The 17,337-nt window shown below is 38.1% G+C and overlaps 2 protein-coding genes across 5 annotated transcripts in view; both read left to right on the top strand.

Annotated features, from left to right (window-relative positions):
- Positions 1 to 618: 618 nt before the first annotated feature.
- On the top strand, positions 619 to 10,377 carry LOC122875362 (charged multivesicular body protein 4b-like). 4 transcript variants are annotated; one of them, XM_044194352.1, is made up of 6 exons: positions 619 to 868; positions 4,819 to 4,915; positions 5,205 to 5,322; positions 5,653 to 5,779; positions 9,099 to 9,330; positions 10,242 to 10,377. In XM_044194352.1, exons 1-5 carry the CDS (start codon positions 856 to 858, stop codon positions 9,305 to 9,307), a joined length of 564 nt encoding a protein of 187 aa, XP_044050287.1. In that variant the 5' UTR covers positions 619 to 855; the 3' UTR covers positions 9,308 to 9,330; positions 10,242 to 10,377. The 4 variants fall into 4 exon arrangements, with proteins under 4 accessions (XP_044050287.1, XP_044050284.1, XP_044050285.1 ...); XM_044194349.1 differs by having other exon boundaries at positions 624 to 1,039; XM_044194350.1 differs by having other exon boundaries at positions 624 to 1,039; positions 9,099 to 9,352; positions 10,242 to 10,371.
- Positions 10,378 to 10,450: 73 nt separating this feature from the next.
- The window catches only part of cdk10 (cyclin-dependent kinase 10), a 14,839-nt gene continuing 7,952 nt past the window's right edge, over positions 10,451 to 17,337 (top strand). Inside the window, exons 1-5 of the mRNA XM_044194348.1 lie at positions 10,451 to 10,589; positions 11,615 to 11,687; positions 11,793 to 11,864; positions 12,527 to 12,629; positions 12,971 to 13,052. Of these exons, the coding sequence (XP_044050283.1) occupies positions 10,500 to 10,589; positions 11,615 to 11,687; positions 11,793 to 11,864; positions 12,527 to 12,629; positions 12,971 to 13,052 (420 nt within the window). The 5' untranslated portion in view covers positions 10,451 to 10,499. The remainder of the gene's footprint in view (positions 10,590 to 11,614; positions 11,688 to 11,792; positions 11,865 to 12,526; positions 12,630 to 12,970; positions 13,053 to 17,337) is intronic.

Below are 17,337 nucleotides of genomic sequence, written 5' to 3'. Positions count from 1 at the left end.
ATTTACAATAGAGTCCAAATTTCTTCCTCTTTTCCAAATTGCCCCATTCTCTGCAAAAATGTATCATCATTTATCATAATAGAAAATAATAAAACGCTCACCTTGATGCTTTCCATTTTCAAAAACTAAGTTTCCCGAATAGCTCTTCCCAATTCTTTATTGAATAGATCTTCCAATTAAGAGTTAATTGATCCACCTAAACAGACAGATCTTTAACTCCTAATTTACTGATTTTAACGAATAATCCCTCCTTCCACATCATGTCACAGGCCTTCTCTATATAAAAAAAGAAAGCTACTACACTTTCCCTATTTATTTGTGCTTTTCTAATGTCATATTCTAAACTTAAAACTTCTTCCTCGTCAGCTTTTAACTCTTAAACTCTGCAATACCGCCATCTACTGTCTTATATTCCTTTAAGTCTTTAATTTATTGACACGAGATATTAATATTCCTATATTATCAGCAATGCTAATCATTTTATCATTCATAAAAGTAAGTTGACTTGACCAATATTTAGATAATTTTTTAATATCTAATAAATATTAATTGTGTTCATATACTTAATGACGCTAATACGTGTAAGTAGTAGTCGTTCACACAAACAAATAGCCAGCCATGCCATGTCGCGTGCGGCTGAAAAAAACAACAAATATGTCTTTTTTTAACGAGATATTGCAAAATTAGTTTGGAATAAATGTTTTGCAGGGTATTATCTGCTGGAGCACCGCGTATTTCCTTTTGAAAGTGGTCTCCAGGTTACAGGCAGCTGTCATCTGGGAGGGACAGCTCCAAACTGCACGATTATTCAGCGCGAGGCCGAGGTCATTTTGTGTTTTAGCCGGCATCGCAGACATGTCTTTGTTTGGTAAGATATTTAATGGAGGAGAAAAGGTGAGAAAGAAGCCCTGCCGACCAGAGGAGATTGAGAACCTCGTAGAGAAAGAGGAGTTGCTGATGAAGAAGAAAGACTTTCTGAAGAAAAAGATTGACCAGGAACTTCTGTTTGCCAAGGAAAACAGCAGAAAAAACAGAAGGGGTGAAATATTTTAAAGGAAGTTGATATATGCCTTGTATAATTCTTTATTTAACATTAAAGCGTGTAGTAGCCAGGTGAGGTAATGTCAGTGTTAGCTGACAATCTAGCTAGATATTAAGCTAGCACCTGAGCTAACTAACGGCTAATTGAGCTGTGCAACCCAGACCATTTAAATATATAGTAAATTAGTATGCATTGGTCACATCTGTGGAACAGTCTAACGTTAGTACATCAATTCAATTCAGTTTTATTTATATAATTCATAACAGAAGTTATCTCATTGCACTTTTCTTATAGAGCAGAGAGAGAAGAGGGAAGCACAATGCAAAGTCCAACTAAGTAATTTCAGGATGAGCTTTAAAACTCTACAGATTGGAAGCAGATCGCAAGCTGTTAATCACATAAGTATATTTTAATATCACAGTTCTTCTGTTTATGATTTTATTTTACACATGCCATGGCAATGTTAACATCTGTTCCCCATGCCAATAAAGCCCAAGAAGATGTCGAGTTAGTAACATGCATTAATAGGATAAAAATGCGCACAGATGGAGAGGGAGAGGAGGAGAGGAGAGGAGCTCAGTGCATCATGGGAAGTCTCCCAGCAGTCTAGGCCTATAGCAGCATAACTAAAGGATGGTTCAGGACTCACCTGAGCCAGCCCTAACTATAAGCTTTATCAAAGAGTAAAGTCTTAAGTCTACTCTTAAATGTGGAGATGGTGTCTGCCTCCCGAACCCAAACTGGGATCTGATTCCACAAAAGAGGACCTTGATAACTGAAGGCTCTGGCTCCCGTTCTACTTTTGGAGACTCTAGGAACCACAAGTAAGCCTGCATCCTGGGAGCGCAGTGTTTTATTTGGGTAATAACCTTTGTAGGTGAGTAGACAGATTTTAAATTCTAGTCTGGATTTTACAGGGAGCCAGTGCAGAGAAGCTAATATTGGAGAGATATGATCTCTTTTCCTAGTTCTTGTCAGTACACGTGCTGCAGCATTCTGGATCAACTGGAGAGTCTTAAGGGACTTATTCGGGCAGCCGGATAATAAGGAATTGCAATAGTCCAGCCTAGAAGTAACAAATGCATGCACTAATTTTTCGGCATCATTTTTAGACAGGATGTGCCTGATTTTTGCAATGTTACATAGGTGAAAGAAGGCAGTCCTTGAAGTTTGTTTTATGTGGTAGTTAAAGGATAAATCCTGATCAAAGATAACTCTGAGGTTCCTTACCCTGGTGCTGGAGGCCAGGGCAATGCCTTTTAGAGTAAGATAAGTTTAGATAATGTGTCTCTGAGGTGTTTGGGGCTAAGTACAATAACTTCAGTTATGTCAGAGTTTAACATCAGAAAATTGCAGGTCATCCAGGTTTTTATGTCCTTAAGGCATGCTTTAATTAACTGATTAGTTTCATCTGGCTTGTAAGAGGAGGCAAGTTAAGACAGCTGACTTAAAATTACCATAATAACTTAAGTGCCTCATGGAAATTTATGGTTAAAAAGGTGTGTGTGTTAGGATGTGCAGCTTTTAGTCTGTATGCCAATACCTTTTTCTTCCCTGCAGAAATGACATGTCATTGCAGGTAAAGCTCAGGTGTGGGTAACGTTAATATAGATGAAATTCTCTATCACGATATATCGATATCAATAAATATCGTGATATAGTACATTTTCTGAAAAACTCAATTGAGAAACTGTTTATAGATAAAACATTTAGATAGAAGTGTCTGCTTTTAGCTAATCCAGCAAATTAAAAACCCGACAATGCAGTGGCAGGTTAAGACCACCTGTAGTTTAGTGTTATTTCACAGGGAAATTACACTAAACTATCTGTTAATTTACTGTTAATTCAACAGTCTCACTACTGTAATTTACATTTACTTTAAACATTTTACAGTTTATTACTGTCATATGGTGGTATTTGCATTGTGCCTCCCTCTCCCCCACCCCCCTCACCCAAAACCTCTCTCTCTCTCTCCTCGCTCTCTCTATCTCTAAAGCTCTCTCTCTAAACCTCTCCATCTCCTTCTCTCTCAAAACCTAACACTGCAGCGGCAGATGGCCGCCCACCATTGAGTCTGGTTCTGTCCAAGGTTTCTGCCTCTTAAATTAAGTTTTTCCTTGCCACTGTCGCCAAGTGTTTGCTCATGGTGGAATTTGTTGGGCCTCTGTAAATAATATTATAAAGAGTACGGTCTAGACCTGCTCTATAGGAAAAGTGCAATGAGATAACTTCTGTAATGAATTGGCGCTAGAATTGGCGCTATATAAATAAAATTGAATTGAATGTGTATTACAGTATTGTACAGTAGAATGTGAGATTTACAGTGTTATACTTTAGTCATGCCAGTAATATACTGTATTGCTAGTGTTGCTGTTGTAATCTACATTAACCGTTTTAACTGTATGTATTACAGTAAACTACTGAAAAGTTTTCAGTATTAATAAAAAAAACTGTAAATTGCATTGACATATACTGTAAATAACAGTGTGTCTTTAATCTTAATGGTCCAGTAAAGAGATTTAAAAATAAGATTGCAGGTTAACATGATTTGTAATGCCATCAAATGTTCTTCATTTTAATCGGCAGAGGGTGGGCATCCAGGTGTCCAGGCTCAGAGCTCACTGACTCGTCTTTTTTCCCTTCTCTGGGTTAATCCCAATGAAGCACCTTAAAACAGCATGTAACACGTATGAGTAAATAAATGATACTGCCTGGAAATCACCTATTATGTCCCAGCGTTTAGTACACCTTGCTCCAAAAAGCATAAAAATTTACAGTATGTCCCCGTATTTAGGAAGAACGGTACATTACTGTAAGAATTTGGCTGTATTTTTACAGAAATGTCTCACACACACTATCTCTCTTTTATCCCACACGGGATATGGCAGTATCACCAGAACTTTGTAAACTGGGACTTTACTTTAATCTTAGTCTGCTTTTGTATTGTTGTTTGGATGTGTTTAACAGTTTTATTATGGAACATAGTTTTACGTTGTTTTTATCAGTGGTCTTATTTTGTGGGCATTTATTGCCTGCATTTTGCATCAGCGTTGGTTGATTAGGATGGGAGCATTGTAATTTCCATGTTTTTATGGATGAATAAATTTAACATTTGAACCTTTTAAATCAAAATACACATCACATTGATGAAAATAATTATAAAAATTCAAAATAATTACCAGAAATGAGTCAGTGATTTACGTCATTGTGTAAAATAGTCTATTACACCGAGAGATATTAAAGGGAGCAATACCACAGTGTAGATAGTATGGCAAAATGGCTGACTGTTGACAAATTTATATCATCTTACTGTATATGTATATCATCATATCACCATATCACCCTACCCTAAACATTACTAACTGCATGCCATGCGCCAGTTCCAGGGTCCTGGTATTGTGCACAGTGGCTCACTGGAATGGCTTACTGGGACTCTTAATGGAACTGAGCCATCATTAATGTTATTAGTTACCTCTGTGCTTTTCCTGTTGTGACAAATCAAAATGTCTGCTGTGAAAAGGGTCTAGAGTCAAAAGTCTGGTAATGTGAGATACTGTATCAGTCAAGACAGCTGCAGGCCTCCTGTATTTTTGAACATCCCTAATAGAAAATGAATTATACAGTGACAAATATAGCTGTCATTAAGATAAAATTGTTTAACAGTTATTTGTGTGATCACTGTGATGAAAATCCCCATGAGTTTGTTTTTCTTTTCACTTTGTTGAGTTAAGTACTTTCCTACTCATGTACTGTATCTCACTATGCTCTCCTCCCAGTGGCTCTGCAGGCGCTGAGAAGGAAGAAGTGGTACGAGAAACATCTCAAGTACATTGACTGTGCTGTTAAGGCCATGAGGTCTGCTCATGAGCACATGTAAGGGGAAAGATATCAGCAAAGTTGTATCTGAAAGAAATGCAGCAGAATAAAAACAAGAACACACAAAATGTCAGCAAATATTGCAGAAAATAGATAAGATTTCGGATAGAGGTTATAATGTTGCATTCTGATGCTGAGTGAATGTATTTGGATGTTATCTATTTACATGCGATACCATGAGTTTGGATCCAGCTCACAGCAAATGTTATAACATCCTCTTTTAGCATACATACTAATGTAGTTTTAAAGTTGAACTGAGACAGGAACTTTCTGCTGGCTGTTTCAGAGATATTGTCAACAAGGTGAATGACCTGATCAAGGACATAACAGAAGAGCAGGATGTGACTCAACACACGCCAGACACCCTGTACACGTCTGCGAGCTTTGGAGTGGAATTTGATGAGGTACGATGACTCTTTTAGGGATTTTACTTTAGTGTGACTTTTGTGATTTCAGACGTGGGCTTTTTTTATTTGCACTGAATAGTCTTTGTATTTTTTGTCTGAGACTGATCAATAATCATTTGCTATATCATGATACTGTATATGTCAATATCAAAAAAGACTATATCAACCATATTGCCCCTGCAACCAGTTAAGGATGATATAGCATTACAGCAAGAATTCCTAGTGAACAGACTCGAAGTATTTGTGGTGATCTTGATAAGATTTATGGTGATATGAGGCAGTTGCGTTGTGTGTGTGTGTGTGTGTGTGTGTGTGTGTTTCCCTCAGGATGAGCTGCTGGCAGAGCTGGAGAGGCTGGAAAAGAATCTGGATGAGAGTCTCTTTGAGAAGGACAGAACGGAGGACAGAGACCCTTGTCCCAAAGTGTCTCCCACTGCATCACCTTCCCATCCTGGTAAGAACCATCTGGTACAACCGTAGTTGGTTAGCTTAGTTGGTAAAGCATCCTGGGTCAAGTTAACATGAAGCCAGGTGCAGCAGATGACAAGTACAAGTTTGGTAGCACTGATGCTCCAGTGGGCAACTTCACATGTTAGCAGCTTTAAAATGAATTGGAAAGCTGATGATAACATGATACAACACAATTGGCAGTTGGCTATCGTATCAACCAATTCATGCAAATTGCTCACAGTTTTTTGTTTTTTCTCCCCAAAAGTCAAGACGGAGGAAGATGAGGTTGAGGATGATTTAGAGTATCTGCGGCGCTGGGCGAACGAACCCTCATAAACACATCATCAGCCACAACACACTGGCCTTAAAAAGAAAAGAGGAAAGTGCAGGATGGAATAAATAGGCAGAAATGATATGTTATTATTCATGAGTGTTTTATGTTTGTGCAGACATTTGACTGTCTTCTCTCTACAGCAAAGTGTCAGTGAAAGCAATTAATGTAATGCACAGGGTATTGCAGATACTTCAGAATTTATATTGTAGTAAGGTATTATGAGCGCTGTAATACAGTATTATTATGTATGTAAAACTATGATTAGGGTATTGTTAACAGTACTAAATGACTTTATGACGTAATCTGTCGTTATCTGAACTTGCCAACATGTATTGTCTCCTTCCCCTCAAACTCCCATCATTGTTTCAGCTACTCGTGCCTACTTCAAAAGCCTTCTCCACCAGTAGCTCTTGTTATTTGTGTATTACTACAAATTCATCTTTTTTATATATGGTCTTTGCTGTAGCTGAGAGGTTCTTTTAAGGTTTTGTGAAACACAGTTTTGGCCTTCATCCTGTTGGCTGTCTTCTTATAAGAGTTTTTGTTTCAAATTGTTGAACGTTACAAAAATAAACATTTAAATAACACCTTATTAACTCCAACCGACAAGAGACAATGATTTGTAGACATGAGATTTGAATAGTCAATCTATAACATGAGCATTTTAAATTAGGGCTCCAAGCACAAAGTGCTAGTACTCAATAGCAATTGACCGCTATGACCTCTCCAAATAGTTTTAGGGCATGACATGTATTTGTCAAAATGAGCCTTTATTCGCAAACAAGGTCTCCTATGCAACTACATCCTAACAATTTACAATTGTGATGCTGACATGGTTTGACTAATCATATTCCAACCTGGCATACTGTTTCTTGGACAAAGGTTATACCACAATCTATAGGATCAGTCAGACTGAGTAGAGAAAACACTATAGCTAGTTGTTTAGCTCCTGTGTATACCCTGTCCTCCTGAAATGAGCTTTTTCTGCCTAGTCTTTGGGAAAAGTTACTTACTTACTAACTTCTCCTAGGCTGTTAATCCAGTTATTCCCAAATTTTGTGCAGCATCAATCAACACTCATGACTAAATGAAGCTCTCAATAGGTTTTCAGCTATGGGCAAATCAGTTTCAGGTGTAATTGACTAAATAAAATCAAATAAAAAGTCAAATATTCCAGAAACTTTACACAGTTGGTAATTGTGTGTGCATAATTTCCTGAAATATGCTAACAGGGTGATAACTATGTTTTATATATATATATATAAAATAAAAAATAATCATAACTCTATAGTTGGCTTAGTCATTATAGTTGGATTTTTTTTTGTCACAAATGACAGAACATACCAGTATGTAACAAGGGTGTATGTTTGCAATTTAATGTTTTATTCATTCAGATTATGTATAAAATTATGAAACCACATCAAACAAGAATTAAGGATAATAATAGTTCTTCAGTCAATACTTGATATTTGATATTTCTGGAATCCACTAGCATATTGTACATCTTTGTATTTTAGTCCAGAGGTAATCATGTGGCTACCCCTGAACTGCCATCTGGTAGCAACATATACTACACAGTCATTTAAAAAAAACCTTTTTCATAATAGAACAAGAATTTATACTAGTTATCCCTGTTTGCCCTTTAAATCCAGTATCTCTTACTACTGCTGTGAGCACAGGATTAGTATCTGTCACCCAGACAGGGCGAGTGACGGAGACAGGGAGGGAGTGGCAGAGACAGGGAGAGGATTACTGGCATAAGCAGTAGCCTCAGACATAGCACAGGCTCTTAAACACAGACTCTAAATGGGCTGTAGCATAGACTGACCAAAATGTGAGCACCATGTGTGTGGACACGTAAGGACTGTACAACAGCTGACTGAAGCCTAATGGGGTCTGGAGCAAGCCAGAAGGAAGATTCAGGTAGGGATGAAATACACAAGCCCTCAAATGACCTCGGTAGAAAACTCTGGGAATAGACAAAAAAATGAAACATACAAATGACATTATCAACTAATAGGCCTGTGATTTAGGTTTAAGGAATGCTGCTTTAGGAATAGGTTGAATTTTACCCAGATTCTTCACAATATTCTGTTTGTCCTAAAGCGCAGAGGAGGTATATATGTATATGGAGTGTAGATGGGAGTATTTTTGTGTATACTGACCTAGCATCCTGATAAAATTCGAAGTTGGTATTTCTTTTCGCTATCAGCCATAGAGTAAATACTTTAGAATTCATTTGACATTTAATATCTATTATCTGTACAGATGTTTGATAGCATGTGTTCTCTGAGATAATGGTGCAGAAGACCACTTGTCTTTATTATTGTAGAATTAATGCTGATCAGCATTAATATAAACCATACCAACAAAGCAGCTACACAATTATTGGTACACCAAGCCCTCTTTATGATGATGTCAGTTTGTACTATGCCTCAACTCCCTTATCTACCAAGATGCAATTGTCTTCATCAGTGTAAAAACGTCTGGTGCCTTTTCAAAGTAGTTGAATATATTATGATACTTAATTGTTGTTGATCATCGTTAATGTTGTTAAGAATCATTGTTCCTCCATGTAGTACTAAGATGAGGTAGACACAGCCCTAACACTGTTAAGAAATTAGCACAATCCAATTTAAAAGGTGCTGTTGCTCTTCATACCAAACAGAAACACTGTGACTACACATCTAAGCAGACACACACACACACAAACAGACACTGCTGGAAATCCTCTGGTCAGGACTAAACTTAGTAGACTGGAATTACAGAGGCTGGAGAAGATGGGGTGTAGGTAAAGCACACCTTTCATAAGTGTATTGGGTTCATGACCTTTTACCCTAAACCTCCCTAAAACAAAGAAGCTGTTTCAGTGGGTTATTGGCTGTACAAAGCTCCAGTATGTGGATACATGTATATCTGACTAATATTTGGTGTTAGTCAGTGTGTATCTTCCACCTCTGCTATGTCAGAGTAATTTTCTCCCTCTCAGTTACAGAGAGCCCCCCTCCATCACAGTCCAACACTGAGTCCGATTCAGCTAACTCTTCTCCACGTGCACCTGCCATCCTCATCACAGCTCCATCACGAGAAGACATCCACGCCTCACCATCCACCATGACTATAGCTGATGCCGTCAAAGAGCGGAGGCCTTCTTCCACACCCTTTGTAGTGGGGAAGAAACTAGTGACCAGACGGTAACTCAACACGTCCTGCCACAGAAGGTAAACTGGGAACCAAACTTAGGTGAGATCAGAGAGAGCGGCAAAAACTCAGAAACTATAAACAGTGGTGGAAGAAGTATTCAAATCCTTTACTTAATTAAAAGTAGCAATATTTTTAATTGACATAATTAAAAGTACGAATAATCAGCGCAAGTATAAAAAGTAAAAGTCCTCATTATACAATCTATCTCTCTTTAGAATATCATATTATTATGCACATATTAAATTAAAATTATTTTTACTGATTAATTGAAGTGTGAGCAGCTTTTTAATACTGCACCTTGTTGACATTTTTATTACTGTATGTACTACTGCGTAACCCATAACAATGCATCATATTTTATAGGTACCTCAAAGGGGAACTTTACTGATCAATTTACTTATCATGGGGGTTACTACTCAGTCTGTAAAAACAGTTGTATAATGTCTTCTGTGGCTATGGAGTAAGGTTTATCCTGTCTGAGAAAATAACCCTGATGATGTCATCAACATTGAGAGATGGTGGGTGGAGAGACGTTGGCATTTAGCAGGCAGGGTCTAATGAAAATATGTTATTATTGGTTGCTTTAAGGATTAGGAATAATCTTGGCCCATACTTGGGACTAAAACCCCCAAACCCAGTTATATCTCGGCTTTCTTCAAGTTTGACCATTCTTTTAAAAAATCTGTCTTGTGAGTCCCCCAACTTTATGGAAGTGCAATACTAAATTGCTGGAGTAGCCCTTTACAACAACTACTAGTGCTACTGCTACTACATTCATGCTCACTACCTGCTCACTCACAACTTCTAATAATTACAGCTATATATTCCATGTTATTGTATGTGGGGACCATTTTTATCAAGTGGAAAGGCGGAAATTGTTACAAAAAACTTACATGTATATGTTTTTTTTTTCTTTTTTTTATTACAGTCTTCTTCCAAGATGGACTCAAAATGATCTTCACAAACACCACAGAACCGCAGAAGCATTGTGTTTACATACGGTGTCCCGGCCTATTCAAACTCCGGGAAAGCGCCCAGCTGTCGTCCTGTTGGTGGCCCAAAACAAAACAAAACAAAACAAAACAAAATGGCGGCGCCCACCGGAGTGAGCTGCTGCTCGTCGAGTTAAAGTCATAACGGACGATACTCTCGTCTTCTGAGGCTGAAAACGATCTTAAATTAAAGAATGGACACCGTAGGAGAGGACGAACCGGACCCTATAAAGCTCAAGTCCATCAAGAACAATAAAACATTCACAGTGCCTCAAAGTGATAGGGTAAGAGAATTAGCTTCGCCAAACTGTTCAGGACTCTGGTAGTTTAATGATACCCTGCTCATCGGCGACGATACATCACTAATAGAACACAAGTTTACACTTATCACAAATCTAGATGGCCTAGTCAGAAATTCGGCACATATTTAACAAAGGCAACATTATAATAGGAAAATATCGCTCAATACAATCACAATCCTCATGCTAATAGCAAGCAAAAGCACCTTGAACCAGCTACGGTAACGTTACAAGTTAACATTTACTCGATACGCATATGCTTTAAAACTGTCAACGATGGGGCGACCTTTTTTGGTAAAGTATTCACTGATAAGCAAGGTAGTTATTAAAATAGCTGATTTTTAAATGGAGTTTGGCATTCTCTCCATCTAAGAGAGTTTGTCGTTTTAAGCTACCTGAGCTTATGAGTGCACATTGTGGAAAAGTAGTTAGTTAGTGAGGCGCTTTTGCTATGTGATTTACTTAACTTTCAAGGTAAAGTTAAGGTCTGTACACTTCAGTCTCTGTCTCCGGTCAATCTCATTACTGGCTTCCACCAACACATAAGCCTGCATGTTAAAGCACCCAGTTATCCATGTCATTTAGTGATTCCTTGGTGAATCCTCACCCTGTCCTCCAGGATACCTTTTTTAGGACTAAGTAAACTTTGGAATGGGAATCACAACCCTGTGACACTAGCCCTCCCAGATTGGTTGTCTAATGTGCGTTGGCCCTAACTTTCTTTCCCATGTAGGTAATGGCAAATTCCCCTTAGAGCCAGTTCTTCTTAGTGGCTCAAAGTGACTGTTTGATAATCACATTAGATCCCTTTATTGATTTTCTTGTTGTCCATCATTTTATTTCAATTTCACTAAATGTTCACTTAAGTAGTTCTGAATATATAAAACAGTCATATGACACATGGAGCTATCCAGAGAAATAGTGCAACTTCCCATTGTGTCTGTCCATTGGAGTTCACTGAAGTGAAGAGAACCTCTGTGCCGTCTCTTTATCTGGTCAATCTTTTTCAGTTTGGGAGCTGCAGAAGTGTCAGAGAGTTCGAGAAACTCAACCGCATAGGAGAAGGAACTTATGGCATTGTGTGTAAGTCATTAATGTTGGAGTCTATATACTGGTTCAACTAGGAAATCAAAATAGCAGATCATTTTAACTGCTGAGTAGATAAACTGTTTCCTGTTCTTAATATAGACCGAGCCCGAGACACCAAGTCAGATGAGATTGTAGCATTGAAGAAGGTCCGGATGGACAAAGAGAAAGATGGTAAGAGCACTGCTTTAATGCTGAGTCGTGTGTGTGTGTGTGTGTGTGCGTGTGCGTGTGCGTGTGTGCGCGTGTGCATGTTTTTTTAATATTTTGAATGCCGTATTTTTGTATGTACTGTATGTGTATGTGTGTCTGTCTTTGTGCTTGTGTTGTTTGCATATAATTATCAGTTTGGGGAATGTAGGGAGCATCATTGGTGTTAGTAATTTTGATCTGAATTACAATCTGCCCATTACGCTTTGAGCTAGTAGTTATGAAGATATATCTTGCTCTGGATCACAGTGTTGGACATAACAGCTAACCTATATTATTGTCATTCTGTCCCACCTTTAACATTGCAAAAATATTGGCAATTAATGAATACAATCGTAGAAAAGGTTTCAGTCGTAGTCATCTGGACACTGTTTTCAGAATCAAATTGATTGATTCTTGATTCTGAAAACAGTGTCCAGATGACTACGACTGAAACCTTTTCTACGATAGAACACTCCTGGACGAATGAGGGACTACACCGTCTTATTAATGAATACATTGAATCCAAAGTTTATTGTCCCATGGTGTCCAAAATCCCTAAAAAGTTTCATTGCAGGTTTTCTTATTGTTCTGTAATTCGGTTGTTACAATGACCTGTAAAAGATGCCCTGCTCTTTCTCTGTCAGGGATCCCCATCAGTAGCCTCAGAGAGATCACGCTGCTGCTGAGGCTGAGACATCCCAACATAGTGGAGCTGAAAGAAGTGGTTGTTGGCAGCCAACTGGAGAGGTACTACACACACACCACCATTATGGTGTTAGAGTAGATACACATCAGTGGATTCACAAGCAATAAAAGATCATTTTCTACAGCAACAGTTAATGCTGCACATCTCCCTGGGTGCAATGTAACTATTCAGAATCTGGACTATTAGAGTTCAGGCCGTATGTGTAATGATTATGTAATTAATAAAACACTGTCACGTCCATCAAATATAACCGGGAATATGAGTAGTTCATGTTGCCACAGCTGGTTTTGTAACCTTAGTCACCACAATCTGTTTTACTGTTGTCTGTTAACTTAACACTTAATGGTCTATTTTCCTGTAATTCTCTTTGTTTCCTGTTCAGTCTGTTTTTGGTGATGAGTTACTGTGAACAGGACCTGGCCAGTCTTCTGGAAAACATGCAGACACCGTTCTCTGAGGCTCAGGTAGAACAGAGTGAAGTACCTAAATCTAACGTTTAACTCATATTCACTCATGAATCCAGTATTTACTGATTTGTACTTGGTTTGAATTTCTAACACAATTGAATGTACTTTGTTTTCATTTGTTTTACTAGTACTACTGGATTTTTTTTGCATTGTCTTTGTCAGGCTACCACTTAGCTCCACACACTCCTATTTAATAAGATTTTTCATAGGACCCCCATAACCATTTACAGCCGAATTTATTGTTAACCAATGGCAGATAATGTTGTGCTGTGGGGCAGTAAAATCTCTGCATGTTAAATCTGAGGATCACAAGTTTAGTAAAGGTTAAAGAAAGAAAAGAATAAAGATTTCTGTTATACAGAATTGTTTATTTTTGTTTGACTTTTTCTCTAATTTGCGCTTTCTAGCGAAATACTGCACATTTTCTGGTCTCTAAAAATCCATCAAACTAAAAATCTTAGTGCAATATTTTGATAACTGTTTACATTGTTGGTGGAGTGATAACTGTAGTGAGTGTGACAGCTGTTGTATGATTAAAATTGCCAATGAACTAGATGAATCGAGTGAAAAGTGATGGGCGGATGAAGCTTTGGGGCTTTCTTTCTATTTGTGCCGAAAAAGATTTGAAGCTTCGGGGCTTCAAACTCAGCAAACACAGTGATCTCTGGTGGCTTGTAAAACTTATTGCACCCCCTCAAGACTGGGACCGAAGCACCACACCTCGCTGATATTAATAGTTTTAGTCTCATATGTGTGCAATAAAAGTCCAAGAAGCCTGCATGTTATTAAATGTGTATACTTTTGTCCAGAAGTGCTGCATTAAATATAGATGTTATCGTACAATATGTTACAGTAAAATAATTATGGGTTTTCCAAAAAGCCTAGATATAAAATATTCTTGCTGACACGAAACATTAATCTACTGGTGTAGTTTAGTCCGAGTGCCACTGTGGGCTCATATTTTTAGACTTCATGGTTGATATTTATGTGACATTTCATATGAGTCGCGATGTAATGTGAGTGGAGAGTGATATTCATTAAATTAGCCGAGTGATTAGTGATTATGTCTTTCAAGTGTACATCACCACATTTCTCAATTATTCTCCTCTCTTATCCCACTAATGTGCCGATCACATAGTTTAGTTGTAAAACTTTCAAAAATGGCAAACTGAATGAAGCTCTTTCTGACGCACCAGTGACGTTTGAAGCTTTGGACGTCATCAGTCAGGTGATATTCTTCATTTGACACAAGGGCTGCCTTTAATTAGTAGTTCCACTTCCCCTCATTCACTTTCCCTCAGCCCTTGGTATTACGTAACAGCATACGTCGCATGGAGGCCACTTGGAGAGCAGAGTGAAAGTGTGCGGAGGAGGAGCGGGGGATTTAAATAGAATACACCTGCCCTTGTGAACTTTCAGACCAATCTATCATAGATCGACCTCCAATTGTAGGCTTCGGGCTATACTGCTTTTTACAAATCATCAGAAATACCTGCAGACTCATTTCAATGAGTCGAAGGCGTCTTCTGCGTATAATTGCAATATGTAGGCACTTTGTAATTAGCTGCATCAGTGTCTGATTTAGAAATTTCTGTTTGTGATCATGATTATCATAACTATTATTACTATGGGTTTATGATAATGTAAACGCATAACTGGAGCACCCAGCTCAATGTGTTTGGTTTATTATGAACTGCCGCTGAGCAGTTTAACATTATCATTAAACAGTAGTAAAGAAAATTATGTGGGCTTTGTAGATAATTGGCAGACTTTTTGGGGAAGACCTGGTCTGATTAGCAGAGACGGCATTCATCACACTTTGGATGGAGCAGCTCTCATATCCAGAAATTTGGCCGAGTTTATTAGTGGACCAAAACCGTGACAACTCAGATTTGAGACCAGGAGGCAGAGTTACAGTCCTACACGCTTCTCTGCGCTTCCAGAGCAGTTACCCACCCAAAACTTATATATAAAAACCTAAACAAAATTACCACCGTTGAAATAGCACAATAAAATAGGAGAATTAAATTGACTCAACATCAGATCTGTCATCTAAAGCTGTACTATTGACTTATTTTGTCTTACTGAAACCTGGCTGGGTCATGAAGAATATGTTAGCCTAAATGAATCCACTCTGCCCAGTCATATTAATGCCATTATTAATAAAGAGTTTCTATCAAGTTTAGTCCTTAAAACAGATACAGTAATTATTGTAAGTGATTTCAATATTCATGTGGACGTTGCAAATGATAGCCTTAGTATTGCGTTTATCTCATTATTAAATTTGATTGGTTTATACATAAACCCACTCACTGTTTTAACCACACCCTCAACCTTGTTCTGGTTTATGGCATTGAAACTGAACATTTAATAGTCTTTCCACAGAATCCTTCTTTATCGGACCATTATTTAATAACTTTTGAACTGCTATTACTGAACTACACACCATTAGGCAAATACTCCTACACTACACACTGCTACTGTCTATCTGACAGTGCTGTAGCTAAATTTAAGGAAGTGATTCCATCTGCATTTAATTCAATGCCATGTCTCAATATAACAGACTATGCTAATTTTAGTCCCTCCCAAATTGATCATCTAGTTGATAGTGCTGCAGGCTCACTGCGAACAACACTCAACTCTATCGCTCCTCTAAAAAAGAAGATAATAAAACAAAGGTTAGCTCCATGGTATAACCCCCAAACCCGCAAATTAAAGCAAACATCACAAAAACCTGAAAGAAAATGGCGTTCCACCAATCTGGAAGAATCTCGTTTAGTCTGGCAAGATAGTCTTAAAACATATAGGGAAGCCCTCCGTAATGCCAGAGCAACCTACTACTCACCATTAATAGAGGAAAATAAAAACAACCCCAGGTTTCTTTTAAGTATTGTAGCCAGGCTGACCTCTATTGAGCCATGTATTCCTATAGCCCTCAGTAGTAACGACTTCATGAGCTTCTTTAATGATAAAATTTTATGACAAAATTCATCATGTCCTGCCCTCAACCGGTACAGATTTATCTTCAAACACAGGAACCTTAGAAACAGCTGTAAAACCTGATACATATTTAGACTGCTTTTCTCCTATCGACCTTCTTCAGCTAACAGTTTCAACAATTTCTTCATCTAAGCCATCAACCTATCTCTTAGACCCCATCCCAACTAGGCTGCTCAAAGATGTTTTACCCTTGGTTAGCACCTCTTTACTGGATGTGATCAATCTGTCTTTATTAACAGGCTATGTACCACAGTCTTTTAAAGTAGCTGTAATTAAACGTCTTCTTAAAAAGCCCACTCTTGATCCAGGGGTTTTAGCCAACTACAGACCTATATCTAACCTTCCTTTCCTCTCTAAGATCCTTGAGAAAGCAGTCACCAATCAGTTGTGTGACTTCCTACAGAATAACAGTTAATTTGAGGATTTTCAGTCATGATTTAGAGTGCATCATAGCACGGAGACAGCACTGGTGAAAATTACAAATGACCTTCTAATTGCATCGGACAATGTACTTGTTTCTGTACTTGTCTTGTTAGATCTTAGTGCTGCATTTGACACCATTGACCATCACATCCTATTACAGAAGCATTTAATTGGCATTAAAGGAACCGCACTAAGCTGGTTTAAATCCTATCGATCTCAGATGGTACACGTTAACGATGAATCCCCCAAGGGTGTGTGCTTTCTTGTCTCTGTCCTCTCTCCTTCTGTCGCTTTCTGCAGGTATTTCTACCTCCAGAGCGGCAGAGTCTGCATTTATGATTGCGGGCCTCCTACTGCTCCCATGTTCCTACTCGACAACCACACTACAATTATTATTATTATTAGTCTTATTTTTAGTCTTAGTATTATTACTATTATTATCATTATTACTATCATTATTATTACTATTATTTCTTTTATTAACAATAATATTACCACTACCATTATTATTATTTTAAAAGTCAAGTAAATGTGGAATTTGTATTGTGCTACTGTATGCTCTCTCTCTCTATCTCTCTCTCAACCCAACCGGCAGCGGCAGATGGCTGCCCACCATTGAGTCCGGTTCTGCTCGAGGTTTCTGCCTCTTAAAAGGAAGTTTTTCCTTGCCACTGTTGCCAAAGTGCTTGCTCTTGGTGGGATTTGTTGGGTCTCTGTAACTAATATTATAAATAGTACGGTCTAGACCTGCTCTATAGGTAAAGTGCAATGAGATAACTTCTGTTATGAATTGGCACGATATAAATAAAATTTAATTGAAAAGGGATTCAATGGAGCCAAGCTCCGGCACAATGTACCG

Source organism: Siniperca chuatsi, linkage group LG4, assembly GCF_020085105.1.
Source record: "Siniperca chuatsi isolate FFG_IHB_CAS linkage group LG4, ASM2008510v1, whole genome shotgun sequence".
NCBI lineage: Eukaryota > Metazoa > Chordata > Actinopteri > Centrarchiformes > Sinipercidae > Siniperca > Siniperca chuatsi.
This window is presented reverse-complemented; position numbering and strand designations above follow the sequence as displayed.